Raw genomic sequence first — 26481 nt, forward strand, 5'->3', positions numbered from 1 at the left:
AAACCCCACAGACATCATTTCATTGATGGAACATGGGGTTGGATATCACACACTACCTGTGTTTTATATGGACTCTCCTACCCTCACCCCATCATGTTTATGAAAGGCTGGCACAGGTATGGGTTTTCTCATCTGGGGGAGACGGAGGCATGGAGCTAGCTTGAGCTTGCCTACTTGGCTTTGGGACCTATGAGTTGCAACACCAGAGCGTAAGGTTTTTTTTTTTTTTTTAATTTTTTATTGTGGGTTGTTCAAAACATTACAAATTTCTTGACATATCATATTCCACACTTTGATTCAAGTGGGTTATGAACTCCCACCTTCACCCCATACACAGATTGCAGAATCACATCAGTTACACATCCACTGATTTACAAATTGCCATACTAGTGTCTGTTGTGCTCCGCTGCCTTTCCCATCCTCCCCCCTCCCCCCTCCCCACCTCTCCCCTCCCCTCCCCTCCTCTCTCTCTACCCCCTCCACTGTATAACCCTGAGGGTCTCCTTCCATTATCATGCAATTTCCCTTCTCTCTCCCTTTCCCTCCCACCTCTCATCCCTGTTAAATGTTAATCTTCTTCTCCGTCCCTACTCTGTTCTTAGTTACTCTCCTTATATCAAAGAAGACATTTGGCATTTGTTTTTTAGGGATTGGCTAGCTTCACTTAGCATAATCTGCTCTAATGCCATCCATTTCCCTGTAAATTCTATGATTTTGTCATTTTTTAATGCAGAGTAATACTCCATTGTGTATAAATGCCACATTTTTTTTTTATCCATTCGTCTATTGAAGGGCATCTAGGTTGGTTCCACAGTCTTGCTATTGTGAACTGTGCTGCTATGAACATCGATGTAGCAGTGTCCCTGTAGCATGCTCTTTTTAGGTCTTTAGGGAATAGACCAAGAAGGGGAATAGCTGGGTCAAATGGTGGCTCCATTCCCAGCTTTCCAAGAAATCTCCATACTGCTTTCCAAATTGGCTGCACCAATCTGCAGTCCCACCAGCAATGTACAAGTGTACCCTTTTCCCCACATCCTCGCCAGCACTTGTTGTTGTTTGACTTCCTAATGGCTGCCAATCTTACTGGAGTGAGATGGTATCTTAGGGTGGTTTTGATTTGCATTTCTCTGACAGCTAGAGATGTTGAGCATTTTTTCATGTACTTGTTGATTGACTGTATGTCCTCCTCTGAGAAGTGTCTGTTCAGGTCCTTGGCCCATTTGTTGATTGGGTTGTTTGTTCTCTTATTGTCTAATTTTTTGAGTTCTTTGTATACTCTGGATATTAGGGCTCTATCTGAAGTGTGAGGAGTAAAGATTTGTTCCCAGGGTGTAGGCTCCCTATTTACCTCTCTTATTGTTTCTTTTGCTGAAAAAAAACTTTTTAGTTTGAGTAAGTCCCATTTGTTGATTCTAGTTATTTACTTTTGTGCTATGGGTGTCCTATTGAGGAATTTGGAGCCCGACCCCACCGACTGTAGATCGTAGCCAACTTTTTCTTCTATCAGACGGCGCGTCTCTGATTTGATATCAAGCTCCTTGATCCATTTTGAATTCACTTTTGTGCATGGCGAGAGAAAGGGATTCAGTTTCATTTTGTTGCATATGGATTTCCAGTTTTCCCAGCACCATTTGTTGAAGATGCTATCCTTCCTCCATTGCATGCTTTTAGCCCCTTTATCAAATATAAGATAGTTGTAGTTTTGTGGATTGGTTTCTGTGTCCTCTATTCTGTACCATTGGTCCACCCGCCTGTTTTGGTACCAGTACCATGCTGTTTTTGTTACTATTGCTCTGTAGTATAGTTTGAAGTCTGGTATTGCTATACCGCCTGATTCACACTTCCTGCTTAGCATTGTTTTTGCTATTCTGGGTCTTTTATTTTTCCATATGAATTTCATGATTGCTTTCTCTATTTCTACAAGAAATGCTGTTGGGATTTTGATTGGCATTGCATTAAACCTATATAGAACTTTTGGTAATATCGCCATTTTGATGATGTTAGTTCTGCCTATCCATGAACAGGGTATATTTTTCCATCTTCTAAGATCTTCTTCTATTTCTCTCTTTAGGGTTCTGTAGTTTTCATTGTATAAGTCTTTCACCTCTTTTGTTAGGTTGATTCCCAAGTATTTTATTTTTTTTGAAGATATTTTGAATGGAGTGGTTGTCCTCATTTCCATTTCAGAGGATTTGTCGCTGATATACAGGAATGCCTTTGATTTATGCGTGTTGATTTTATATCCTGCCACTTTGCTGAATTCATTTATTAGCTCTAATAGTTTCTTTGTAGAGCCTTTTGGGTCTGCTAGGTATAGAATCATATCATCTGCAAATAGTGATAATTTAAGTTCTTCTTTTCCTATTTTTATGCCTTTAATTTCTTTCGTCTGTCTAATTGCTCTGGCCAGTGTTTCGAGAACTATGTTGAACAGAAGTGGAGAGAGAGGGCATCCCTGTCTTGTTCCAGATTTTAGAGGGAATGCCTTCAGTTTTTCTCCATTCAGAATGATGCTAGCCTGAGGCTTAGCATAGATTGCTTTTACAATATTGAGGTATGTTCCTGTTATCCCTAGTTTTTCTAGAGTTTTGAACATAAAGGGATGCTGTACTTTGTCGAATGCTTTTTCCGCATCTATCGAGATGATCATATGGTTCTTATTTTTAAGTCTATTGATGTGGTGAATAACATTTATTGATTTCCGTGTATTGAACCAGCCTTGCATCCCAGGGATGAATCCTACTTGATCATGGTGTACAATTTTTTTGATATGTTTTTGTATCTGATTCGCCAGAATTTTATTGAGGATTTTTGCATCTAGGTTCATTAGAGATATTGGTCTGTAGTTTTCTTTCTTTGAAGTGTCTTTGTCTGGTTTAGGTATCAGGGTGATGTTGGCCTCATAGAATGAATTTGGAAGTTCTCCCTCCTTTTCTATTTCCTGAAGTAGCTTGAAAAGTATTGGTATTAGTTCTTCTTTAAAGGTTTTGTAAAATTCTGCTGTAAACCAATCCGGACCTGGGCTTTTCTTAGTTGGTAGTCTTTTTATGGTTTCTTCTATTTCCTCAATTGATATTGGTCTGTTTAGGTTTTCTATATCCTCCTGACTCAATCTGGGCAGATCATATGACTTAAGAAATTTATCTATGCCTTCACTATCTTCTAATTTATTGGAGTATAAGGATTCAAAATAGTTTTTGATTATCTTCTGTATTTCTAAAGTGTCTGTTGTGATATTGCCTTTTTCATCCCGTATGCTGGTAATTTGAGTTCTCTCTCTTCTTCTCTTCGCTAGCATCTCTAAGGGTCTGTCGATTTTGTTTATTTTTTCAAAGAACCAACTTTTAGTTTTGTCAATTTTTTCAATTGTTTCTTTTGTTTCGATTTCATTAATTTCAGCTCTGATTTTAATTATTTCTTGCCTTCTACTTCTTTTGCTGTTGTTTTGCTCTTCTTTTTCAAGGATTTTGAGATGAAGTATGAGATCATTTATTTGTTGGTTTTTTCTTTTTTTAAGGAATGAACTCCAAGCAATGAATTTTCCTCTTAGAACTGCTTTCAATGTGTCCCATAGATTCCGATATGTTGTGTCTGTGTTTTCATTTATCTCTAAGAATTTTTTAATTTCCTTCTTGATGTCTTCTATAACCCATTGATCATTCAGTAACCTATTGTTCATTCTCCAAGTGATGTATGCTTTTTCCTTCCTTCTTTTATCATTGATTTTCAGTTTCATTCCATTATGATCAGATAAGATGCATGGTATTATCTCTACTCCTTTATATTGTCTAAGAGTTGCCCTGTGACATAATATATGATCTATTTTTGAGAAGGATCCATGTGCTGCTGAGAAAAAAGTGTAACTGCTTGATGTTGGGTGGTATACTCTATATATGTCAATTAGGTCTAGGTTATTAATAGTGTTATTGAGTTCTATAGTTTCCTTATTCAACTTTTGTTTGGAAGATCTGTCCAGTGGCGAGAGAGGTGTGTTGAAGTCTCCCATGATTATGGTATGGTGGTCTATTAGACTCTTGAACTTGAGAAGAGTTTGTTTGACGAACATAGCTGCACCATTGTTTGGGGCATAAATATTTATGATTGTTATGTCTTGTTGGTGTATGGTTCCCTTAAGCAGTATGTAGTGTCCCTCTTTATCTCTTTTGATTAACTTTGGCTTGAAATCTATTTTATTTGATATGAGTATGGACACTCCTGCTTGTTTCCGAAGTCCATATGAGTGATATGATTTTTCCCAACCTTTCACCTTCAGCCTACGTATGTCTTTTCCTATCAAATGCGTCTCCTGTAGGCAGCATATTGTTGGGTCTTGTTTTGTGATCCATTCTACTAGCCTGTGTCTCTTAATTGGTGAGTTTAAGCCATTAACATTTAGGGTTATTATTGAGATATGGGTTGTTCTTCCAGCCATATTTGTTTATTTTTGTTACTAAACATGGTTTGTTTTCCTCTTTGATTATTCCCACCCCCCTTTACTGTCCTACCTCCCACAGTTGGTTTTCATTGTTATTTTCCATTTCCTCTTCCTGTAATGCTTTGGCGAGGATGTTTTGAAGAGATGGTTTTCTAGCTGTGAATTCTTTAAACTTTTGTTTATCGTGGAAGGTTTTAATTTCATCCTCCATCCTGAAGCTTAATTTCGCTGGATACACAATTCTTGGTTGGAACCCATTTTCTTTCAGTGTTTGAAATATGTTATTCCAGGATCTTCTAGCTTTCAGAGTCTGTGTTGAAAGATCAGCTGTTATCCTGATTGGCTTACCCCTAAATGTAATCTGCTTCCTTTCTCTTGTAGCTTTTAAAATTCTCTCCTTATTCTGTATGTTGGGCATCTTCATTATAATGTGTCTAGGTGTGGATCTCTTATGATTTTGCACATTCGGCGTCCTGTAGGCTTCTAGGATTTGGGATTCTGTCTCATTCTTCAAGTCTGGGAAGTTTTCTTGTATTATTTCATTGAATAGACTGCTCATTCCTTTGGTTTGGAGCTCTGTACCTTCCTGTATCCCAATGACTCTTAAATTTGGTCTCTTAATGTTATCCCATATTTCTTGGATGTTCTGCTCATGGTTTCTTAACAGTCTTGCTGAGCTGTCTATGTTCTTTTCCAGTTGAAATACTTTGTCTTCATTGTCTGATGTTCTATCTTCTAAGTGTTCTATTCTGCTGGTAGTATTCTCCATTGAGTTTTTAAGTTGGTTTATTGCTTCCTGCATTTCTAGGATTTCTGATTGTTTGTTTTTTATAACCTGTATCTCCCTGTATAGTTGATCCTTTGCTTCCTGGATTTGTTTGCGTAATTCATTGTCGAAGTGATCTTTCATTGTCTGATTTTGCTGTTTAATGTCTTCCTTGATACTCCAGATCATCTGAAGCATGTATATCCTGAATTCTTTATCTGACATTCCATCTGCTGCAGCTGTTATCTCTTCTAAAGTTGCGTTGACCTGCATTGCTTGTGGTCCTTTCTTTCCTTGGCTTTTCATACTGCTTGCGTATCTTTCCTGCAGGTGTGGGCGGCGGCTCTGCTCTCTCCTTATTCCAATTGGGGTTTCGTGGCTACCACGCCGGCAGGTCACTGGGCCTGTTCTGGGAGCTGGCGGCGGCTCTGTTCTGCCCCTACTCCAATTGGGGTGACGAGTGTACCACGCCGGCAGGCCACCGGGCCTGATCCGCCGGTCGGTTGCAGGTTTGCCTACCCTGCAGGCGCGGGCGGCGGCTCTACTCTGCCCCTACTCCAAATGGGGTGACGTGTCTGTCGTACTGGCAGGCCACTGGGCCTGTCCCACTGGTCGGTCGCAGATCTGCCCACCTTTCGGGCATGGGTGGAGGCTCTGCTCTGCCCCTACTCCAATTGGGGTGTCGTGACTACCCCGCCTGCAGGACGCTGGGCCTGTTCCTGGCACGGGCGGCGACTCTGCTCTGCCACTACTCCAATTAGGGTGGTGTTTGTACCATGCCGGCAGGCTCCTGGGCCTGATCCAGCGGTCTGTTGTAGGTCTGCCTACCTTGGAGGCGCGGGCGGCGGATCTGCCCTGCCCCTCCTACCACGCCTGCGGACCCCTGGGCCTGATCTGCAGGTTGATCACTGGTCTGCTCACCCTGCGGGCACGGGTGGCGGTTCCGCTCCGCCCCCACTCCAGTTGGGGTCTCGTGACCACCACACCGGCAGGGCCTGATCCGGGCGTGGGAGAAGGATCTGCTCTGCCCCTACTCCAGTTGGGGTGACGTGTGTACCACACTGGCAGGCCACTGGGCCTGACCCGCCAGGCTGTCACAGGTCTGTTTACCTTGCAAGCGCGAACGGCGGCTCTGCCCTGCCCCTCCTACCACGCCCATGTACCACTGGGTCGCGGGTCTGCTCACCTTGCGGGTGCGGGTGGCGGCTCCGCTCCGCCCCCTCTCCAATTGGGGTCACGTGGTCACCACGCTGGCGAGCCGCTGGGCCTGCTCCGGGCGCTGGCGGCGGCCCGGCTCCTCCCCTCTGGCTCGACAACAAATTGAGGAGACTCGGGTGACTGTGCCTCACCCCCCCTACCAGGAGACCAACTGCTTATGTCACCGCTGGTATTGATGAAGTTCTCTCCTCCGCCGCTTTCTGCTGACATCAGATCTCTGCCATGTTGGTATCCTATGCGAATGGCAGCATTTCGTTCCCCTTGCCAGGCAACCAAAGCAACGGGTGAGTCCTGACCGGCCCTCAGCAGGACCCGGACCGAGAAGCAGTTTCCGCGGGCTCCTAGCCCCGGGCCAGGGAAGTTCCGGGAGCCGGAACTCGGCCGCCCCGCGCTCGGTGTTCGCTCCGATAAGATCAGGTTCTAAGAAGCACCCAGGCGCTGAACCCTAGCAATCTGTCTGCAAGCCGCAGGCGAATTGCAGCCTGAAATTACCTGTTCTATGGCTGAATGAGCTGCAGTCAGTCAAAAACAGGGATGGTGACGTCAGTTTACCAACATGGTGGCTGCTGGCCTCCTCTGTGGTCTGACCGGTGTGGAGAACCGAGATGGACCGCTTCCTTCCCCCGTCTCGAACCCAGATTTCAGCCCTGAGTACGGTGCTTGCGCGGCTGGCAGAAACTGCAGCGCTGTAACCCTGCGTCTCTATCCCAGCGCGCGCTGCAGACTCTAGTCGCGGGGCGATTTGCTGAATAAGCAGTGTTACCCTCCGTGCGACAAACCTCTCGCGTTTGAGTCCCCGTAGCCGATCCTCGTGCGATGGAAATCCTTCCTCCAGGTTCCGGAGCACCCCACTATTGCTGGAAATTCCTAACAAGATATCCTTTAGCCGTCCTGACTTGTCATACTCCCACACAGTGAAGCAGCGCACGGGGGCAATGCACTCCCCTCGCCGCCATCTTCCTTCTCCGGAATAAATTATTTCAAACAATCCTCCGAGATTTGAATAAACAAATGCCTTGAAAATCTGGAGTTGGCATCTCTGTTCCCCACTCACGTGACCTTGGACAAGTCACTTGATCTCTCAGCCTCAGTTTTCTCATCGTCACATGTGGATGTGCCGGTGATTGAATTAGTCCCTGCTTCCCCTTCTAGACATTCCGTTGCTTCAGTTGGAGAAACAGAGTCTGTTTGGCTGATCCTGAGCCTCTCACCAAGCCTGAAGCCCGCCTGCACTCCAGGGCAGAGCGTTTTTGACCTTTGCACAAAAGTGATTTATATTCCAGGTCATGTCAAATGTCCCTGGGTCAGAGGGGCTAATTCATAATACACTGAAATGAAAGTGATTATGACAAAATAGAGTTCAGTGTGGCTATTGCAGGTGAATACTTTCTGGTTTTATCAGCCTTATGAAAACTGTGGGGTTTTATGTGGGTTCTGAGTCACTTGCAAAGTTGTAGAAGTCAGGATCGAGTTGTACAGCCCTGCTATTTACTGAGGGAATCTCCCTCTTCTGTCCACTCACTTGGCATCTGTTGAATGACCACTCAAGGCTACATCCCAAATGACCTAACTTCCTCCAATTACACCCCACCTCCTAAAATGCCATCATCTCCCATTGGCATACAAGCTGGTGGCCAAGTCTTCAACATCTGGCCTTTGGGGGACATTCAAGATCCAAACTACAGCAACTAGCTCTGTGACTATGGGCAAATTCTCTGTCCTCTCTGAACCATGTTTTGAGTATTGTTAGCGTGGGGATAATCACTCCTACCATTTGTCTCATGGGGAGGAAATTTGAAAACCTGTGTACATTCATGGCACTGTTGTAACAAATTCCTATGATCTTCATGGCGTTAAATCTTGCATTTGTTGTCTTAGAGGTCTGGAGGTGAGAACTCTGAAACGTGCCTCACTGAGCTAAGATCAGGGTGTCCGAAGGCCTGCATGCTGCTCTGAGTCTCTGGGAGAATCCATTTCCTGAGCCTGCTACCTCCCTTCCAGCTTCAGAGCCATCCATAGTGGAGGAATCTTCCCCTTATGAGGAGCCCTGTGATTTTACTGGGTGTGTCCTGGTCATTCAGAATGCTCTCCAGACCTCTAGGCCATCTGGTTAGAGGCCTTACCTTTTTCAGCAACTTTAGACTCTTTTTTGCCTAATGTAGTCACAGATTCTAGAGAACAGGACTCAGCTATCGTGGGGGCAAGATAGTATTCTGCCTACCACATTATGGAAAAGGTGGAGTTTCATGTCACTTTTACAGATGGAAGGAAAGAAAGGATGGGTATATTTCCAAAAAGGAATTCTGAGCAAGTCCAGACAGTGGGTCACATGGGCATGATCTCCCAAGTCTTCCTGTTCCTGGCTCTTCTGTGCCTGATGACTGGAACCATCACCCCTTCTCTAAGCAGAGTCCCAAGGACTCAAGCTAATGCTCTCCTCATCACAGAATCTTCTTTCAAGGATCCTGGCTAGAAAGAGATGGCTCTGAGATGGTTAATAGGGACCCTCATATGAAATAGTAAGGTTGCTCTTCAAGATTTGTCTACCTTATGCACTACATGAACTTGAACACATTTCTCTCCAGATGTTGATTTTCTTATTCAGATGTTAACATCATCCAGATGTTGATTTTATTCTCTTTAGTATAGAAATCATGGTGAGTACATCACATATATTCTGTAGTGATCAAATGATATCATCCATGTGTGGTTTATAGATATATGAACGGGCAGAAATTCCTAATGAAACAAAAGAAAATTACTAAAGGAGCTTCAGCATCCGTTTACTTAGAAAATAGCCACATGGTTCAACTTACTTGGAACTAACTTCTTTCAATGTTTGCCCATACAGTTTGTGAACTTCAGGATGATGATTAATTTCTCAAAGTGAGATTCAGTAGGGTCAAGTACATTTAAGAAGAAAGAATTCTAGAGGGCTTTGGCATTGGTTATAAAAGGTTACACACAAAAAAATGTGATTCTGATGAGGTGTAGTGGGACAAAAAGGTATACATTCATCCCAGAGTTAGAGTCCTGCATCCCTTTTCCTAGCTCTGTGGCTGTTACGAGGGGCTCGATCTCTCCAGGGCTCCATTTCTTTTGGAGTTAACACCTGAGATGGAGCTATTTTTTACAGAGGATTTCTGGGAAACCAAATAAGATGGTGTAAGTGGAAATTCCTAGTGCTGGTCCTGACACAGAGAGGCTTCATAAATCTCGAATGCAGCTGTTCTGCTGTGAGAGCATTCTGAGGAAAGTAACGCACTGCCCCTGGCAATGATCTAACTGTCATGTGTTCACAGAAGAAGTCATCAGGATGTGACAATTGGTGGTGATGCCCATGAGATTTGTGCCCATTCTCCTGGTGATGGAGATATTGAGATGCACAGATAAAAGCAGCATCTTGTATTTTATCCATGGGGTTTGGCGATTGTCGGCCGGCCACTGGGCTTCGCCTGCAGTCTGTTGACACCCGGCTGTCCTGCTGATGCTGTGGCTATGGTTGCTGCTCTTAGCTGTTTTTTCTGATGCTGTGTTGTCATTGCCACTCATTTACAAACTAACACTTAACATTTTATAAAAGGTTTACTTAAAAAAAATCTGTCTTTCCCTGAAAAACAGAAAGATCTAGCATCACACCATCAACAATTTTTCCCAGTGGTGACAGTCACTGCTAAGTCACAGTGGCCCCTGTGGATGGGGTGGCCACCTTCTGCTGCCACAGTGCCCTCTTAGATGCAGTTGGGGCTATTACTGGGATTTCCTTATGGTGGTTGTCTTAGTCTGTTTTCTGTTGGGATAGCAGAATACCTGAGACTGGGTAATGTGTAAGCAACAGGAAGTTATTTGGAGACTGGGATGTCCAATGTGGCGGGGCCATCTCTGGTGAGGGCCTTCTTACTGATGGGGACTCAGCAAAGTTCTGAAACAGTATGGGGCATCCCATGGTGAGGGGCAGATGTAGGACTCAGGGTCAGAACCACCCTCAAGATAACCCATTCACCCAATTAATCCATCAACCTACTTATGACCTAGTCACCTCTCAAAGGTCCCCCGGTCTTGCCTCTGAATAACTCACAATGAGGACTAAATGGCGACATGTCTCCATGGGGACATTTGTACCATGGAAGTAGTACCCACATTTCCATCAACAGTGAAAAAAGAAAAGCTAGATTAAGTGGGATCTAGAGTATCTTTTTAGATTTTCTTTCACTTATTTTCCTGGCCCCTGTGGACATCTGAGTTTGCTCAGTCACTGATTCTGCTGTTGAACTCTACAGGTGCTTTAATTTTTATTTTTTTCAATGAAAATTTGGATTTTGAGATGCTTACAGATTCACGGGCAGTTTTAGCAAAGAATAGAAAGACATCCTATGTACTCTTCCCCACTCTCCTCTATGGCAGCATCTGACAAAGTGGTAGCACAGTGTGACGAGTATTGTCCCAAGTGGCTGTGCCATCTACCATTACACACACACACATACACACACACACACACACGTGTGTGAGTGATCCAGTTTTTCTGTGCAGTTGCCAGCCTTGCGTTTTGTCCCTGTTTTTCATCGTACATTCTGATAGACGTGTAGTAGTACTTCCTTGTGGTTTTGATTTGCACTTTGTCTAATGAAGTCAAACATTTTTTTTTTTTTTAAATCTTTCATGGCCCATGTCCGGGGTGCCTCAACACCCCCACTGCAGTGCAGGGATCCCTACAGGCAAGCAAGTCGCAGATCCGCCGGCTTCCTTCGTTACCCATTTTTAATTTTTATATCTTGTGGTGAGCACACCTAAAAGCTACTCTCTTAGCAAATCTTCACCACACAATACAATGTCCTCGCCTCTAGCCCTCCTGCTGCCCGCTAGATCTTAGGCTTATTCATCCTATGAGCTTGGAAATTTATATCCTTTGATCTGCGTTTCTTCCCTCCCTCCTCACCACCGGTAACCAGCACTGGACTCTCTATTTCCATGCCTTTGACACTTTCTTTAGACGTTCCCCATCTGTCGGATGATGTAGTATTTTTTTATTTCTGAATCTGGCTTATTTCATTTAGCATCCTGTCCTTCAGCTTCATCTGTGTTGTTGCAAATGGCAGTATCTCCTTTTTGAAGAATGACGCCCTGGAGAGATGTAGATCTCACTGTGAGATCTCAAGGAGGAGCTTGCCTAGCCCCCTTCAGTTCATCCAGCAGAGGGGTCACACGCACAGCTGTGCTCCCACCTCTTGGAGGGTTCTCTCTGTCACTGTACCTAATGGCTTAGCGGTTTCCATCCCCGCTTTGGTGATAATCATCCTAACAGGTGGCAGATGATGTCTCGTCATGCTTCTGATGTGCTTTTCCCTGAGGATCAATGGTGTTGAGCACCTTTTCAGGCACATGGTGGTGTTTTGAAAAAATAGTCTAGTCAAGTTTTTTAATTGGGTTCTTTGTTTTTCTTGCTATTGAGTTCTGTGAGTTCCTTATGTATTTTGGATCCTACCTCCTTCTCAGCTATATGGTTGGCAAATGTTTCCTCCCATCTGTAGGCTGCCCCTCGTCCCATTGGGCATTTGCTGTGTGCATTGATGTAATCTGCTTGTTCCGTTTTGGTTTTGTTGCTGTGCTTTCTGTGCCACATCCAAAACATCATGGCAAAGACAATATCAAGGAGATCTTCCTCCATGTTTTTTTCCTCTTGGAGTCTTATGGTTGGAGACTCACCTTTAGGTGTTAATACCTTTCACATTTCTTCTTGTGCGTGGTATTAGAGGGAAGTGGTTTTCCGTCCCCTTGCCTGTGGCCAGCCGTTCCCCCCATCATTCTTTGGTGACTCTTCTTTCACCATCGTGCATTCCTGAGGTCCTGGTCCCACACTGGTAGTCTGTGTACTCTGGGGCTTACTGCTGGGCTTTCTTCTCTTCCCGGGGAATATGTCTAGTTCTATACCAGCACCATGTTGTCTTGATCACTGTAACTTTGTAATGTGATTGGAAATAAGGCTATCGGATGCCTGAAGCTTTGTCAATCTTTCTATTACTATTTTTTTACTATTAAGAATATTTGTGACTTCATTTGTGTTTATGATTCTCTATTTCTGTGAAAAAAAAAACTGTAACTGGAATTTTGATGGGAGTGTGCTGAATACCTTGCTGGGTGTGGAGAGAGTATTCCAACATCTTTTCATGAGCTTATCTGCCCCTGTGGGTCCTCCTTTGGGAAAGTTTTTTTCTTGTGTTTGCCCACTTTTACTTTGTTTGTTTGTTATCATGAAGATTTGTGAGTTATGTGTTTTTTCTAGGTAATGGTCCTTTGTCATGTCAATTCTCATGTTCAAGGGCGTAATGTTCTAAAATGCCTCCATGAATTAGCAAACACTGAGCTACTGCTCCCAGGGTACACATGCAGGCAGGTTCCCCTGAGCCTCTGGTCCCGTTTCCATCAACTGACCAACACAACATGCAGCTGTGCTTCATGTGTGTTTCTCTCAAAGACATTTTGCTTAACATGTATTGCTGATTTGTTAACCTTGATCTCTGCCAATAGTACCCTACCTCATACCTCAATACAGTTTATCTAACACACAGTATTTTCTCTGCCCTTCCCTTGGGAACACTAATTAACACTCAGCTGAATGCATGGGGCTATTTTAAATAGCAGAATTGTCAGTAAAATCCACAAAAACATACACACAAAAAAAAATGTGCCATGAAACAGACTGCAAAGAGGACCCTTGTTTGCACAGTTGTTCAGGCTGATTTGGGGCCTGTAGATTAGATGACTGGATTTTTTTGCCACAATGCTCAAGCCTTTGAATGACCATGAGGGTGCTACTAATATTGCATTTGGGTTAACAGATTTTAACAAATAGACAAATCCACAAATAAGGAATACACAAATACTGAATATCAGCTGCATACTATTTGCAAATATTTTTCTACACTGCAGCTTGTATTATAATCCTCTTAACAGCATCTGTCACAGAAAAATAAAAGGGCTAGTGAAATCAAATTTATCAATATTTTCTTTTATAGATCATGGTTTGGTGGTAAGCCTAAGATTTTTTCTTAACTCTGTATTTACAAAATATTTAGAAGCTTTTTCTCTTTGTCTAAAAATGCTACAATTTTCTGTTTCTCATTTAAGCCTGAGATCCTTTTTGAGTTAGTTCTCATGTAAGGTGTGACATTAAATCTGAGGTTGGTTTGTTAGTGCTGTTTTACCTACGAATGTCCAGTTGCTTCAGGGAAATTTATTTTCCTTGTTTGTAAAGAGTCACAGGCATATTTATGCCCTTGTCACTACTAGCTGGCAGGTGGAGGCTGGGCTCCTTCTACGGTCTCCCTTAACGTGTACTCAGTGGGTTCAGTGGGTTCCCCATACTGTCTGGGAAGAAAGTCTGGCTCCCTCCTGCAGACCTCCTCTAGGACGCCTGGAGGTGAAGATGGTGCTTCCTTGCAGCCTGGCCTGGGGGTGTGGGTGGAAGTGGGATGCCTGCTCCTGTGTTGCTCAGCTGGGGACAACAGCTATTGTTGGAGAGTGTCTTTCTTCCAGGCTGCCCACCCTACTGTCCTTTGGGTTCAGGGGAAGGCCAATTGTGTGGGGCTTTGTCTGTGGATCCTAGCCTCCCTGACCCGCTGGCTTCTCCAGTCCCCAGTATGGGGTTAGGAGGCAAGAAAATGCAGAGAACTTACCACCCTAGTTTTCCTTGTTTTTTGAGGTCCCTGGTTTGTCTCTATTCCCTAAGAATCTTCTGTTGCTTGTTCTGTTGTTATCTAGAGTATGTACTTGTGCTTAGTGGCATGAATAGGGAAAAGTAGGTCTACTCCATCTTTCTAGAAGCAAAAGTCATGGCAGATAGGTATCGTTTTTATCCCATTTTAAAGATAAAGGAACAAACTCAGAAAAGTTACACAGTAGAGTCACACAGCTCACAAGTGACACCCAACTATGGTCACAAATCCAAGGCTGTGCTTTCTACTCAATATCCTCTTCGTTTGTCACATACACATCAAAACAGACATGAGCCCACCAACAGAAGCATCCTGTGTGTGCGCTGCCCCTGAGTCACTGGCAGGGGACTCTCCCTGCTAAGAGCACAGTGAGCCATGGGACGGATGCTGATGGCTCATGGTCCATTCTCCTTGGAGTTCACTTTGTTTTATTCACAGTCTGTTTCATAATGGGCTTGAATCAGCAGCCGGGGAGCACAATTATGACGTCAGAAATGTTCCCAAGTGCTTATAAGCAAAAGGGTCATTAATTGCAAAGCACAGAACTTCAAAAAGATGCGTCTGCACTTGTCACAAAAAGAGGGCACATGAGAGAGTTTACGTAGAGCATGAGAGACTGCAGTGTCCCCAGATGACAGGATTTGGAAATGGGAGTGATGAGTTGAAAACAAGCAAAGATAAATACACTGGGGCACATGTTTGGCAGTATCTCCAGAGATGACAGCCACTCTGTGTGTGTGTGTGTGTGTGTTACAACATAAGAAAGCTCAGTTTATATTATATGTGAGTTTTTCACCATTTTTATACTGACTATTTTCTTGTAGTGATGAATTTTCCTGACTAAAGAGAGACCACACCTCTTAATGTAACTGTGTCACGTGACTCGTCTATTCTTTTTCTATTTCTGTCACTTCCAACTTTGTTCAGTCTTGTATGATTTCAAAAGAATTCAACTTCCTGCCTCTGACTGTGACCCACCCCTTTGCCTTTCAGCTCTGCAGATGCAACGCACTTCTCTTTGCTATGGGATAATGGTGCATGCTGCCCAGAAAGCTCCATGGTTTCCAGTGACCTTCTGTTTAGAGGTCACACTGAGAAGTCAAACCTTCAACCACCTCTCATTTGCTCTCTTCTTAGGTATTACCAGATCCGAATGACCTTGAAGGTGTCCTCCAGGATCCCTCACAGACTGAGTGCTTCCATCGTGGGACAGGCAGGTGAGCAGAGGGAGGCGCAGGGCTTGCCTGGGTGCTAAACCTTCATTCATCTCCCCCAGTGCTCCAGGGCACGGTGGGTGCAGGGCATGGAGGCATTCAGGAAGTCACTGTCAGGTGTCACTGGATGGATGCCTGCTGGAAGTGAAGGCTTGTGGTTGAAAGTGGCTTTGTGTATACCTTGTTGCAAGGGGGACCTGACTGAAGGAAAACACACTCTTCTAAGGATTTCTGGTACCTGAGGGTAAACTGGCTGTGGAGGGTGGGTTAAGGTTAAGTCAGAGACAAAATGGGTGGGAGATGGCATCTGCATGCAGGTAAGGAGAAGCCTATTGGTAAAGAGTGCCTGGAAGTCAGCTAGGTCCACAGCACTGGGTAAGTGGACAGTCAGGATGGCACTTTTCATGTACCATCAGGGGTCCCAAAGCCCTGCAGCCAGCAGGGGAGGCTGCCAAGGACAGCTCAGGCCCCATCGAAAGGGGGTTTGAAGATTAAGTGGTGACCAAGGCTCTGAGCAGACACTCTGCAAGAGTCGAGTCAGAAATACGGAACTCAGTGCACAAGAAATAAGGACAAGCAAAGATGAATCAGTGGAGACCCAAGGAGGCTATGTTAGTGAACTTGGGAACACTGTGTGGACTCGCACTTCTTGTTCACATGAGGAAGGCTTAGGGGTGGAGGAGAGAAAGTGAGCAGATGAAAAGTCAGAGCTGCACAAAAGCTGGTTAATTTTAAAAGAGTAGCCAAGAATATCATAGGAATCAAATCCAGCAGAGCTACGTGTGGGGTCAGAGCTCTTCCTTATAGAGTTCTCTAGGAACTGACGTGATATGGTGAGTGAAATCCTGTGCTATTGAGTTCCAGCAAGTTCCGTGTGCAGATGTGCTGTTCTGCTTAGGCTCACCTTGCAGAGGTGGGGGCCGCGGACAAAAACCATCCTCCATCAAGTTTTTAATTTATAGCTTATAAATGAAAAGCACATTTTATAGAAATCATAAATGTCAATGAACCAGGACAGGAACAGTGAGTGGCCATGTGCCGGCAGTGGGAGGCAGGGTCCTCATCTCAGCGTCAGGGTAAAAGTCCAGTGAGATCCTGGAGGCCAGGAGAAAGACAGCCCGGCTGACCAGGGGAGCGCCATCCACCGGCTGCCACCAGGGATGGCACCTCTTCCCTGAGACTCTGGGAATAGGAGCTCTGCTCCCTCATTGGCTGAGGACCTGAAGACAGCAGGGCATCCAGGGATGGCAGAGCCCAGCAGCAGCCTGGGAAAGAGAAGGACATAGGATAGTGCTGCGGAGAAACAGTGAAAGTAAAACAAAATGTGATTCAGGGGAAAGTTCTTCTCTTATTTGGTCTGGCTTGGCAGGAAAGTCACCGTGATGCAGGTGGCAAGCCCCTGTGCCGCGTGCCCCAGGCTATTGTGAACAGAGGCCAGCCATCGTTTACCACCTGGCCCTTCCTGGGAGGTGCCGTCTGTGTGTCCGTGTCAGGAGGACGTTGGCAGTCATGTTTGCAGATAAGCATCCAAACACATTCTCCATGACAGGTGTGTATTTCTGGAGAGAAAATAAAAATATGTTTTGGAAACAGAGTAGGATATTTTGGAAAAGAAGCAGGGAGCCTTTAAGCAGAACCTAATAACGTCTTCAAGACTCCTTTAGTTGAACTGTCTTGTCGGAGCAGATTCTTTAATTTGGGTTTTTCCCCACTTGGCTTTAAATGGATGTTGAAAAGAGCCTCTGGCTCTGGAGAGGAGAATTCAGGAGCAGTGAGGGCCACAGGCTCGTGCTCCCAGGTTCCCATCCATCTCATTTGGAAGGTACCTCACCAACTTGCTTTTCAGGTCCTCATCTATCCAGGAGGATGCAGGTCGTACTTGTCTCAGAGGCTTGTGGTCAGGGTGAAATTAATTAAGTAAGAAACATGATAGGAAGCCACTGGGCACTCAGAAAGCCCAGGGTCACGTCACTGTCAGAGGCTTTGCTAGGATGCAAAGGGGTGTTATCTTTGTCACAGCGTTCTCCTATGCCCATCCTGGGGACAAAGCCCTAGGCACAGGAGGCTGCCTTTTCTGCCCTGGAGGGGCACTGGGTCATCTCAGGAGGTGGAAGTGGTCCAATGAGTACAGAGTGTGATGGCATCAGGTGAAGCAGTGGGTCCATTCAGGACGGCCTAAGATGAGGGCCAGGCATCTTGGTAGAGGAAGGGGGTACTCACTGAGGCTAGGAAGGATGAGAATTTGGTCTCACAGACAAGGCCAGGAATGGGCGCTCCAGGCAGAGGTGACAGAGTGACCAGTACCACTGGAAAGTGACCAGTACCAGAGGAAAGCTGTTCATGGACTGACGAGACACCCAGATCGGCCACTGACAGGACCATCCTGAGAGGAGAAGCGGAGCTGGGGTCCGACCGGGAGTGGTGCCCAGCCAACTGGGGAGATCAGTTCCATTCCACGGGCAGAGTCAGGTGAATGTGGCACTGTGAGAGCAGAACCCGGCACTGCGCGACACGGGGCTGTCTTATCAATCAGGGACAGAATCATGCTTTTGTCTTCTCGAATGTCAGTCCTCTAACAGCCACATTCTACGGAAACATATTTCAATTCTGTAGACGCTTTATGAACAGATTGTTTAGATGGGAAACAATGTCTTATTGAATTTCACAAGCTCTCTGTTTACGATTAGATCCTGCGACTGCACTTTGCTTTGTTACACTGTTTTAAATGGTAACTTGCTGAAGGTTTCTCTGGAAAACTGATGGCTTGTTCCTGAGTTAGCTGTACATGTCAGAGTCGACTATGACAGGGTAGGAACAACCAGGCCCTTGGGCATTCTGGAAAGATCCCAGCATCACAGAAGTGACAGGTACATGAACAGATGACAACTCTAACAGTTCATGCTCATGGGCCCAGGTGCAGGGTACAAAGGGAGCAGCTTCTATGGATGGGGGACCACTGCAGGCTTTGGCCCTGGGATTCCAGATGAATCTAAGACTCACAGGGTCTCTATTACTACCAGAAGAGGCAAGTATAAATAGCAGGTGATTTTCTAAGGACTAACCAACCAACCCCAGGACACCCCTGAACTATTCCAAAACACACAAGAAAAGCCATCACAATATCTGTCTGTTGTTCTACTTTAAATTCAGCTGAAATTGGGAAATGGTTATGGTTAGATGAAAAGATCTGATTCTTGGGGAAGCAGGTCCTGCAGTCGACGGGGCCTGGACTCATGTTAAATCCCACTTGACCACCCGAGGGCTGTCTTTGAGCAGAGAAAGCCCTTCACCCTCTGAGCCCTAATTTCTTTTACTAGAGCAGGGCTAATGATAACTCCCACACAGAGTTGCTGACGGGGGTTGAGCGCAGGATGGGGAAGGCCCTAGGATAGTGCTTGGTGCATAATGAAAAAATACAGTGTAACTCTGATTAAAATCAGTTAATGAAGAGAGGGGATTTGATGTGAAACAGAGGCACCCTGCAGGCAGATGAAGTAAGGCCAAGGTGGGACAGGGGTGCCATGGACATCCCGACTGAACAATTCAGGCTGTGACGGGATTTTCCTATCATTGCTGTGTCCGTGTTTGTACTTAGAGACTGGGTCTAAGCATGCAAGCCACAGCCAGGCTGTGCCTGAGTTCCTGAAATTGCTAAAATGAGGCCTGACAACAGGGCGTAGCTTACCCACAACTGCAGAGACACTGCAGAGACAGAACTGACGCATACGGGGTCACACTTTTCCTTTACATGTGATGGGGACTCTCAGAAATGTCATTGGGTTTCTCAGTACTCAGATTGGTATTTCTATGTACATATATGTTTATGCATATAAATACATGTGTATGTATAGTGTGCCTAATTAAATTCGAATAGTCTGTTTGTTGCTAAAGTAGACACTAAACTTATATTTGTCAGTCAGGTGTGTGACACTTTGATTCAAATCAATACTTACCAAAATTTTCAGATGCATCTTACAAATTAGAAAACATATCATGCCCTGAGCAAGACAGAGATGAATGATGGATTAATTGAAATGTGAGAGTTAAGGATTAGAGGAAGAGGACCTAGATGGAAAAAAAAAAATTTAAATTATAATTACATTATTTCAAAGCCTTGTTTTCTCTTTTCTTCTGAGTTCAGAATTATAAATAATTGACAGGTCCCTGACTGTGAAGAAATGTTAAGTATACTTAACCTTGGCTATTTCTTTCCACCAAAGGGTTTTATTTAATAGCAATTGTAGTCCCTTCCTCTCTGGAGATGGTAAAAGGAAAAAAAAAAAAAAAAGACAACCCTTGGGGAGCTGATCAATCAGGGCAGAGGTGGGGGAGGGGACTGTCCAAGTAAATCAAGCTACCATGGACGATGAGGCATAATGTAGGCATGTGCGAGTCTTTGCTCATCAAAGTAGGAGAAAAGATGGCACAGTGAATTGTGGAAATGTATAAAAATTGCCATGATTAGTTTTAGTAATGTTTTGAGAGGTAATTTCCATTTCCATTAAGTGGAAGCATTTAAGAGCTTTGCTATGTAGGGGGCGGGGGAGAGACATTTATTCTTCAAATGAATCAATCTAATTTCTTTTCAGGGTCCATTAAAGTGCACCTACATATCAAATATGCCTGTTTTCATGGAGAATGCTAAGCAGGCAAAACACTCCAGCCGGTGGGGCGGGGGGCAGTCTCAGTTCCTGCCTGGGACCAAGGAGAACCGGCCTCTGGCTGGCAGAAAGGGTGCCCTGCCTGGCACAACCTTCCAGGAGGCTCTTCATTGACTTGGCTTCTGCCAAGTCACAGCTCCCAGCTCAGACAGTGATGGTTCCTCCCTCCCCATGTAGAACCCACAGGAAGTTGCTCTGCCAGCTGGCCAGGGAGCCAGCTTCCCCTAGGTCAAGCCAGGCATTCACCCTCTTTTGTCCTTGAGACTTCACCTTGAAGCTGCTTGACCTCAGGACCCCTTCATGAAGTTCTCTTTCCTCTCCTGTAGCCTCGTGTGCTTTCCTTCCTCTCTGATCCTGCTGTCCCTTCCCCTTGGATGCCCCTCTCTTCCTTTCCCCTGCTCCACGTCTCTTGTCCCACTGGACTGGCAGGAAGACTGCAAGTGGTCTTCCACTAAGGACCAGGTTGCCCAGCGGCCATCTCCTACCCCATCAGAATTAACAATTCCTCCTCTGAGCCTCTATGACAAGATTTGGATCCACGCAGCCTGGATCTCTCCCATGCAAGCCCTGCTCCTGCTCCTGTGCCTCTCCTACCCTGTTGTACTGTTTGCAGTTACCAGAAGCTGGAACCTCACTTTGGAGGACCACCTCCAAGCTATAGGATGCACTTTATCCTGAAGTTGAACTTGCCTGAGAGTTTGAATCCCACTGTCCCCCTTCCTACCCGCAGCCCCTGAGGAGGACCAGTGATGACTAATTGAAGGGCATGGAAGTTCAGCTCCCTTGTCTCAGGATGGGACAATGCTCCAGAGTGTCCCACAGGGTCAGGCTGAAGAGCTCTGCTCAGGGCCTCTAGGACATGCCAGGCCTGTCTCCCTTTCCCTTCCCCACCCATGTGGTCTCATGGAGGGCAAACTCACCACAAATTCCTGGCACATGCATCCTTGACTGCTGCCTTGCCATGTGTCCAGAAACCTCCAGATGTAGTCCAGCAGTTGGGAAATAGCCCTGGGACTTAGCCAGACCTGAGTCACCTGGCTCCTTTCACCGGTTGCCAGTGGTCTTAGTGCTACTCTCTGCAAAAGGAGTTACTTGTGATAAGAAAGATCCACAGAGCTGTCTGGGGGTTGGCTCGGGGAATGTATGCCAGATTTAATAGATTTCCTGGGGTGCTGGGAGCCCACACATGCTGGGTTCACAAGCATACATGTGCACGCTGGGATATCACATCAGTGTACCACCCTCCTACCGCCTCCGCAGGAGTGATCCTTAGTCTACCCCGTGTGTGATGTGAATTCTGTTGAGATATCCTCATGGGATCAAATTCCTGGTTCCTGGAAGTCAGTCCTGCGACCTCAAAACTTGATGGCTGACTTGTGGCCTCATGGAGCTCAAAGGCTGGGTGTGGTAGCAGAGGGAGGGGCGTGGCGGTCATGCTGTGAGTGGCGGAAGCTCAGGAGGAGGATATGTGGGGTGCACAGGCTCAGGAAGGCTGCTCTCTTCCTGCCTCTGGGTGTCCTGGGTCACATCACTGTAGGTCTGCTTCTGTTCCGAAAATAAGACAGTCCCCCAGCAGGTCTCCAGGACTTCAGTTCACTAGAATGGCATCCCTGCTGTGGCCATGTCCCCACAGAGGAAGTCTCCCACGGCCTGCCCTCCCCCAGGCAGCTGCACTAACCCCTGCACCTGTAGGCAGGCAGCTTGCATGTGTAGGCCAGGTTTTAGGCAAAGGAACCCAGAGATCCAGGTGAGGGCAAGGAGCAGGGCCCCTGAGGTCTGTGTCCAGAGGGTAGCACGAGGCCTCACGCCTTCCCGTGGATGGGGAGAGCAGCCGCCTCCAGAGCAGAGAGAGGCACCAGCACAGACCCATCACTGACCCTGGTGACCCCCTGGACTCCTTGCCAAGCTCCTAGGCCTCATTCTCTGTAAAATAGAAGAACAACAACACTGTCTTGATGCAGTTGTCTTAGGAATGGAGAACGTCAGCACGTCTAAGCCCCAGCACCATGAGCTGTCAGTCAGTGCTGGCTGTTCAGTCTACTTCTGAAGCCAGAGTTGATGGGCAGGAGGGAAAGCTCTGGGGCTGAAATTAGTCCAGGGGGCCTTGTGCTTGCTCGTGCTTCCTGCAGCCACCTGAGCTCTGGGCACTGGTCTTGGAGGCCTCTGAGCCCAGTTGCCTAGCCATGGGAATTGACTTCTGTGGCAGGGACCCTCCCACTGCTGGTTTCCAGGTGAAGTGGAGGGTATGAAATTGTGTGGGTGTGTTAAGGATTGTTTGGACCTGTTACAGTTGGCATATGAGGTGTCTCCCAAGCTCCTCTGTTCATACTCAGAGGAGAAGTGATGATGTTATGTGACCTAATCGGTCCATCCTAGTTTGAAGGGAGTGACTGGGTGGTAACTATAGGCAGGTGGGTGTGGCTGGATGGGTGGGCCACTGGGCTGCCCTGGAAGTGTGCCTCTTCCCTGTGGCCCCCTCCCTGTCCCTGCTTCCTGGCTGCCATGAGCAGAGCAGCATTGCTCTGTCATGCCCTTTGTCCACGATGTGTTGCTCTCCTCAGACTCAGAGCCATGGAGGCTGCCGTTCACAGACAGAACTCTGAAGCTCTGATCCTAAAGTAAACTTTTTCCCCTCTAAGTTGTTCTTGTCAGCTATTTTGGTCACAGCAACAAAAAACTGACTAACACAGGTCTGTACAGACATAAATCTCACTGCTCGGAATCTGGGTGTTATATAATTCTGCTAGGCATTTTTATTTCCTGAAAGATCAGGAATCAATGGCACTCTTGTTTTTTATAGCAGGCCTTTGATTCATTGTACTATTTAAGTGTGCCAATAAAAAATTAGGAACATACTACCTCAGGCAATCTAACAGAGCTAAATTTTCCCACAGAGGTCCAACAATCTGAACAATGAAACACAACTTAAACCGAAGTAGAATTGCCCTGGGGAGTACTGTTAGAAGACCAGCCTCCCACAGACCAGCTTTCAGTACATCTGGAGAATGCCCTTTCTTGCTGACGGCAGCCAAAAAGGGAGGATGGTCGTATGTTACAACTTCTCATGCAAGAAAATGAGCAGGAAACATTTACCTTACTTTTTATATCCATATTGTGTTTGGACCATCACGAGAGATTGTTCCCCATTTTGACTTATTAGCTAATTGGAGAGAGGAGGAAGGACATCTCTGGAGAGTGTAGTCTGTACTCAGGATGCTCTTGAAGGAAGAGCGCTCGAGTTCTGTTCGTCTTACTTTTTGCTTGTTTGGTTTGGGTACAGCACATCTACTTTAGTAGGTGGTGATTTTTTTTGAAGCCTTTACTTGTCTTGACCCAGCACCCGTACATTCTCAGGGAAACTTGAAATCCAGGTGCACAGAGCCATCCAGCCTGAGAAGGCGGTTCCTCCAGGTGTGCCAGGTGCAGCCTCTCCAGCCCTCTGGAGAGTTTGCTTGTTGTGTAGCCACTGCTACAGGAAGACCAACCCCTGTCACTTCTTCACAAAGCCAGACGGATAGAGGTAATGAAGATGATGTTGGGCCTCTACTCAGAGAATAAGTTTGTTTTTTCTTTCCTCCTTCTCCTCTTTCTCTTCCTGTTCTTTGGGTCACAACAGTAGCAGTGGCAGCCAATGTCTATGCAGGGCTCACTCCACAAACATGCCCCAGCTGCTCTTCCGACCCCATTACATATACCCTCATGCACTGCTCAGGGATGGGAATATGTTCTCAGAAATGTGTTGTAGGTAATTTCTACCATCATGCAAACATTGTGGGCGTTCTTATACAGACTAAGACAGCTATGACATTGCCAGCTGACATCGTCTCACAAGGCCACCATGGTGTGTGGTGTTGACTGAAATATCATGTGGCTCTTTGGACTTATCAACTCTCACAGCAGCTCTGTGGGGTGTGTGCTGTGGCTACCCTTGACTTACAGGCCAGCATGATGATGCACACTCTTGGTGAGAGGTAGGCCCAGAGTCCAGGCTGGCTTGGCTCTGGACTGCAGCAGGTTGCTTCTGTGCACCCTGAAGCTGCATCCTCAGCAGGTTTGCAGTCTCTGGTCTCTGACTCCCTGGACTCATACTCTGCTACTTTGACTCTTTCTAGAGTGCACCATGTGGACTTCCAACTCAGGATCCCTCTACCTGGAATTTGGTGGTTCTTCTTTCAAAATTTGTGTAGTAGTCTCTCAATCAATTCAGAGTGTTATGGTTTAGATATAAGGTGCCCCTAAAATCTCCTGTTTGAGACAATGCAAGAAAGAGTGAAACATTTGCATTATGAGAACCTTAACCAAATCAGTGCATTAATCCGCTTGAGTGGATTAACTGGGTGGTGACTATGGACAGGCAGGGTGTGGCTGAAGAAGGTGGCTTGCTGGAGGCATGCCTTTGGGTTTATATTGTGTCCTTGTTGAGCAGAGCTCTCTCTCTCTCCCTCCTGGTTCCGTGTTCTCAGCTGTTTCCCTCCACCACACTCTTCCACCATGATGTCCTGCCTCACCTTGGGCCCCAAGGAATGGAGCAACTGTCTGTGGGCTGAGACCTCTGAAACCCTGAGCCCCCAAATAAACTTTTTCTCCTCTAAAATTGTTCTTGTCAGGTCTTTTGGTCACAGCAGTGAAAAAGCTGACTAAAACACACGGTAAACTCAAATGTTGACATTCTTGCCCAGTTTAAGAAAAAAATTAATGGATTTCTGCTTTACTTGTTGTCACATGCTTCCTTACTCTTCAGACAATTTCAGTTAATTTTATTATATATTTGTTTACTTATTTGGTGTTCGCTTTTCCTTTTGAATTTAAAAATAATACTATTTTCAGCAAAGCATTTGAGCACTTTATACCTGTGAGTCTATTTAAATAGTCATACCTTGCCCATGTGAGAGGAATAGTTCTCTTCTCACAGAAGAGAAAACTCAGCAATAGAGACCCTCATTGGCCTCCCAAGATGCCCAGCCAGTGGGTTGTGGAAAGAGGATTCAAGTTCAGTTAACCTGGCTGCAGGGGCTGGTGGGACTTGTGTATTCCCTACTGCCTGCGCTGAGAGAGCAGGACCTTTAGCAAGCAGGGGATGAGGGAATCGTTCAGGCCTGTGAATAGGCAGCCTGCCACACAGCTGGTCCGGTAAGGTGCACCTGAGCTTCAACCTGAACTGCCCTCACCACCGACGGAAGGGACATCAAGTCCTATCGGTTGGGTCTTTCTACTCCTCCTCAGCTCTCGGCTCCAGTGCATGCCAGATGCATTGCTCTTGCCCAGGTCCATATTCTTCTCTCCTAGAATCAGCCTCCTGAGCAACCTCAGTCCAATGCCCCAGCCCTCATCAGACATTCACAGTGACTCTGTTTGGTTCTGTGGATGTGCTACTAGGGTGCTGTACACAGTACCTTGTTCCAATTTACTTTTTACACTTTGAATCAATGCAATGAATTAAATGTTCATGTTAGTGTTTTTGTTAGTATTTATACATGGAAGACCTACTTTAATAGTGTAATTTCCAGCATCTGTCTGTGTTCAGATCCTGGCTCCACCTTTCTGAAATAGTGAGACTCTGGACAATACCACGTGCATCAGTTTCTACATGTGAAAATGATGGCCAGAGCAGACCCTGCCACCTGGGTCCTTTTGGGGGTTCAGTTAGGAGGCAGGTCCTCATCACTGTGGCAGTTCTGGAACAGCTACTTCTCTGCCCCCATCTCTGTGCCCGGTCTCTGGGTGGGCTTCTGGTTCCCACTGTCACTGTGAGAGGAATCAGTATGCACAGGTGACAGTGCAAGCAGACACACAGCATCTGGACACCAGCCACGTGGGCCTCATATGAAAGAAAGCATATGGGACCAGGTAGTGATAATATGGTTACCTATGGTTCTTTATGGTTCCCACTCTCGCTTCCTGAGCTGCTTATTTAACTTTCATATTCATGAGGAAGAGTGTGGACACTTTTTAGAATTAGATATGGAACTTAGAAACAACACTGGATTCCCTTTTCTTAATCAATTTTGGAGTTATTGAAGAGTATCAAAGGCAATAGTGACCTTGGGAGGTAAAAATGAAGACAAGAAAAAAATGGAAATGAAAGAATCAAATATGAAATAAACAAAATACGTATACACTTACAATGGTTATCCTAAATGTTACATATGCTGTCTCTTGTGCTGCCAAGGAAAGCAACGATGATCTAAGCTCCATAGCTTCTGATTTCAAACTTGCTTGACAATCAGAATTGCCTTACAGCTTCCTTAATTTGTCTCAGAAAATATTCTACATCTGAACTATGTGAACTAAATTATATTCATAAAATCATGTTTGCATGTTTTCTAAATTGGACTTTGACGTAAGATTGATTTGGAGGCTTGGGGAAGAAAGAGCTCCATTAGAGAAAAGTAATGATAATAATGTGTTAAGTGCCAGGCCCTGGGGCCCCAGAGCTGGTCTCCAGGAAGACCGCAGCAGAGGCCAGTTCCTGTGG

General features: G+C 45.7%; 1 protein-coding gene across 1 annotated transcript in view; it reads left to right on the plus strand.

The window, feature by feature from the left end:
- Fam135b (family with sequence similarity 135 member B) overlaps positions 1–26481 on the plus strand; it is a 196893-nt gene that overhangs the window by 36092 nt on the left and 134320 nt on the right. Inside the window, exon 2 of the mRNA XM_027952280.3 lies at positions 15269–15348. Within this exon, the coding sequence (XP_027808081.3) occupies positions 15269–15348 (80 nt within the window). The remainder of the gene's footprint in view (positions 1–15268; positions 15349–26481) is intronic.

This window comes from Marmota flaviventris, chromosome 15, assembly GCF_047511675.1.
Source record: "Marmota flaviventris isolate mMarFla1 chromosome 15, mMarFla1.hap1, whole genome shotgun sequence".
In the NCBI taxonomy this organism is placed as follows: domain Eukaryota; kingdom Metazoa; phylum Chordata; class Mammalia; order Rodentia; family Sciuridae; genus Marmota; species Marmota flaviventris.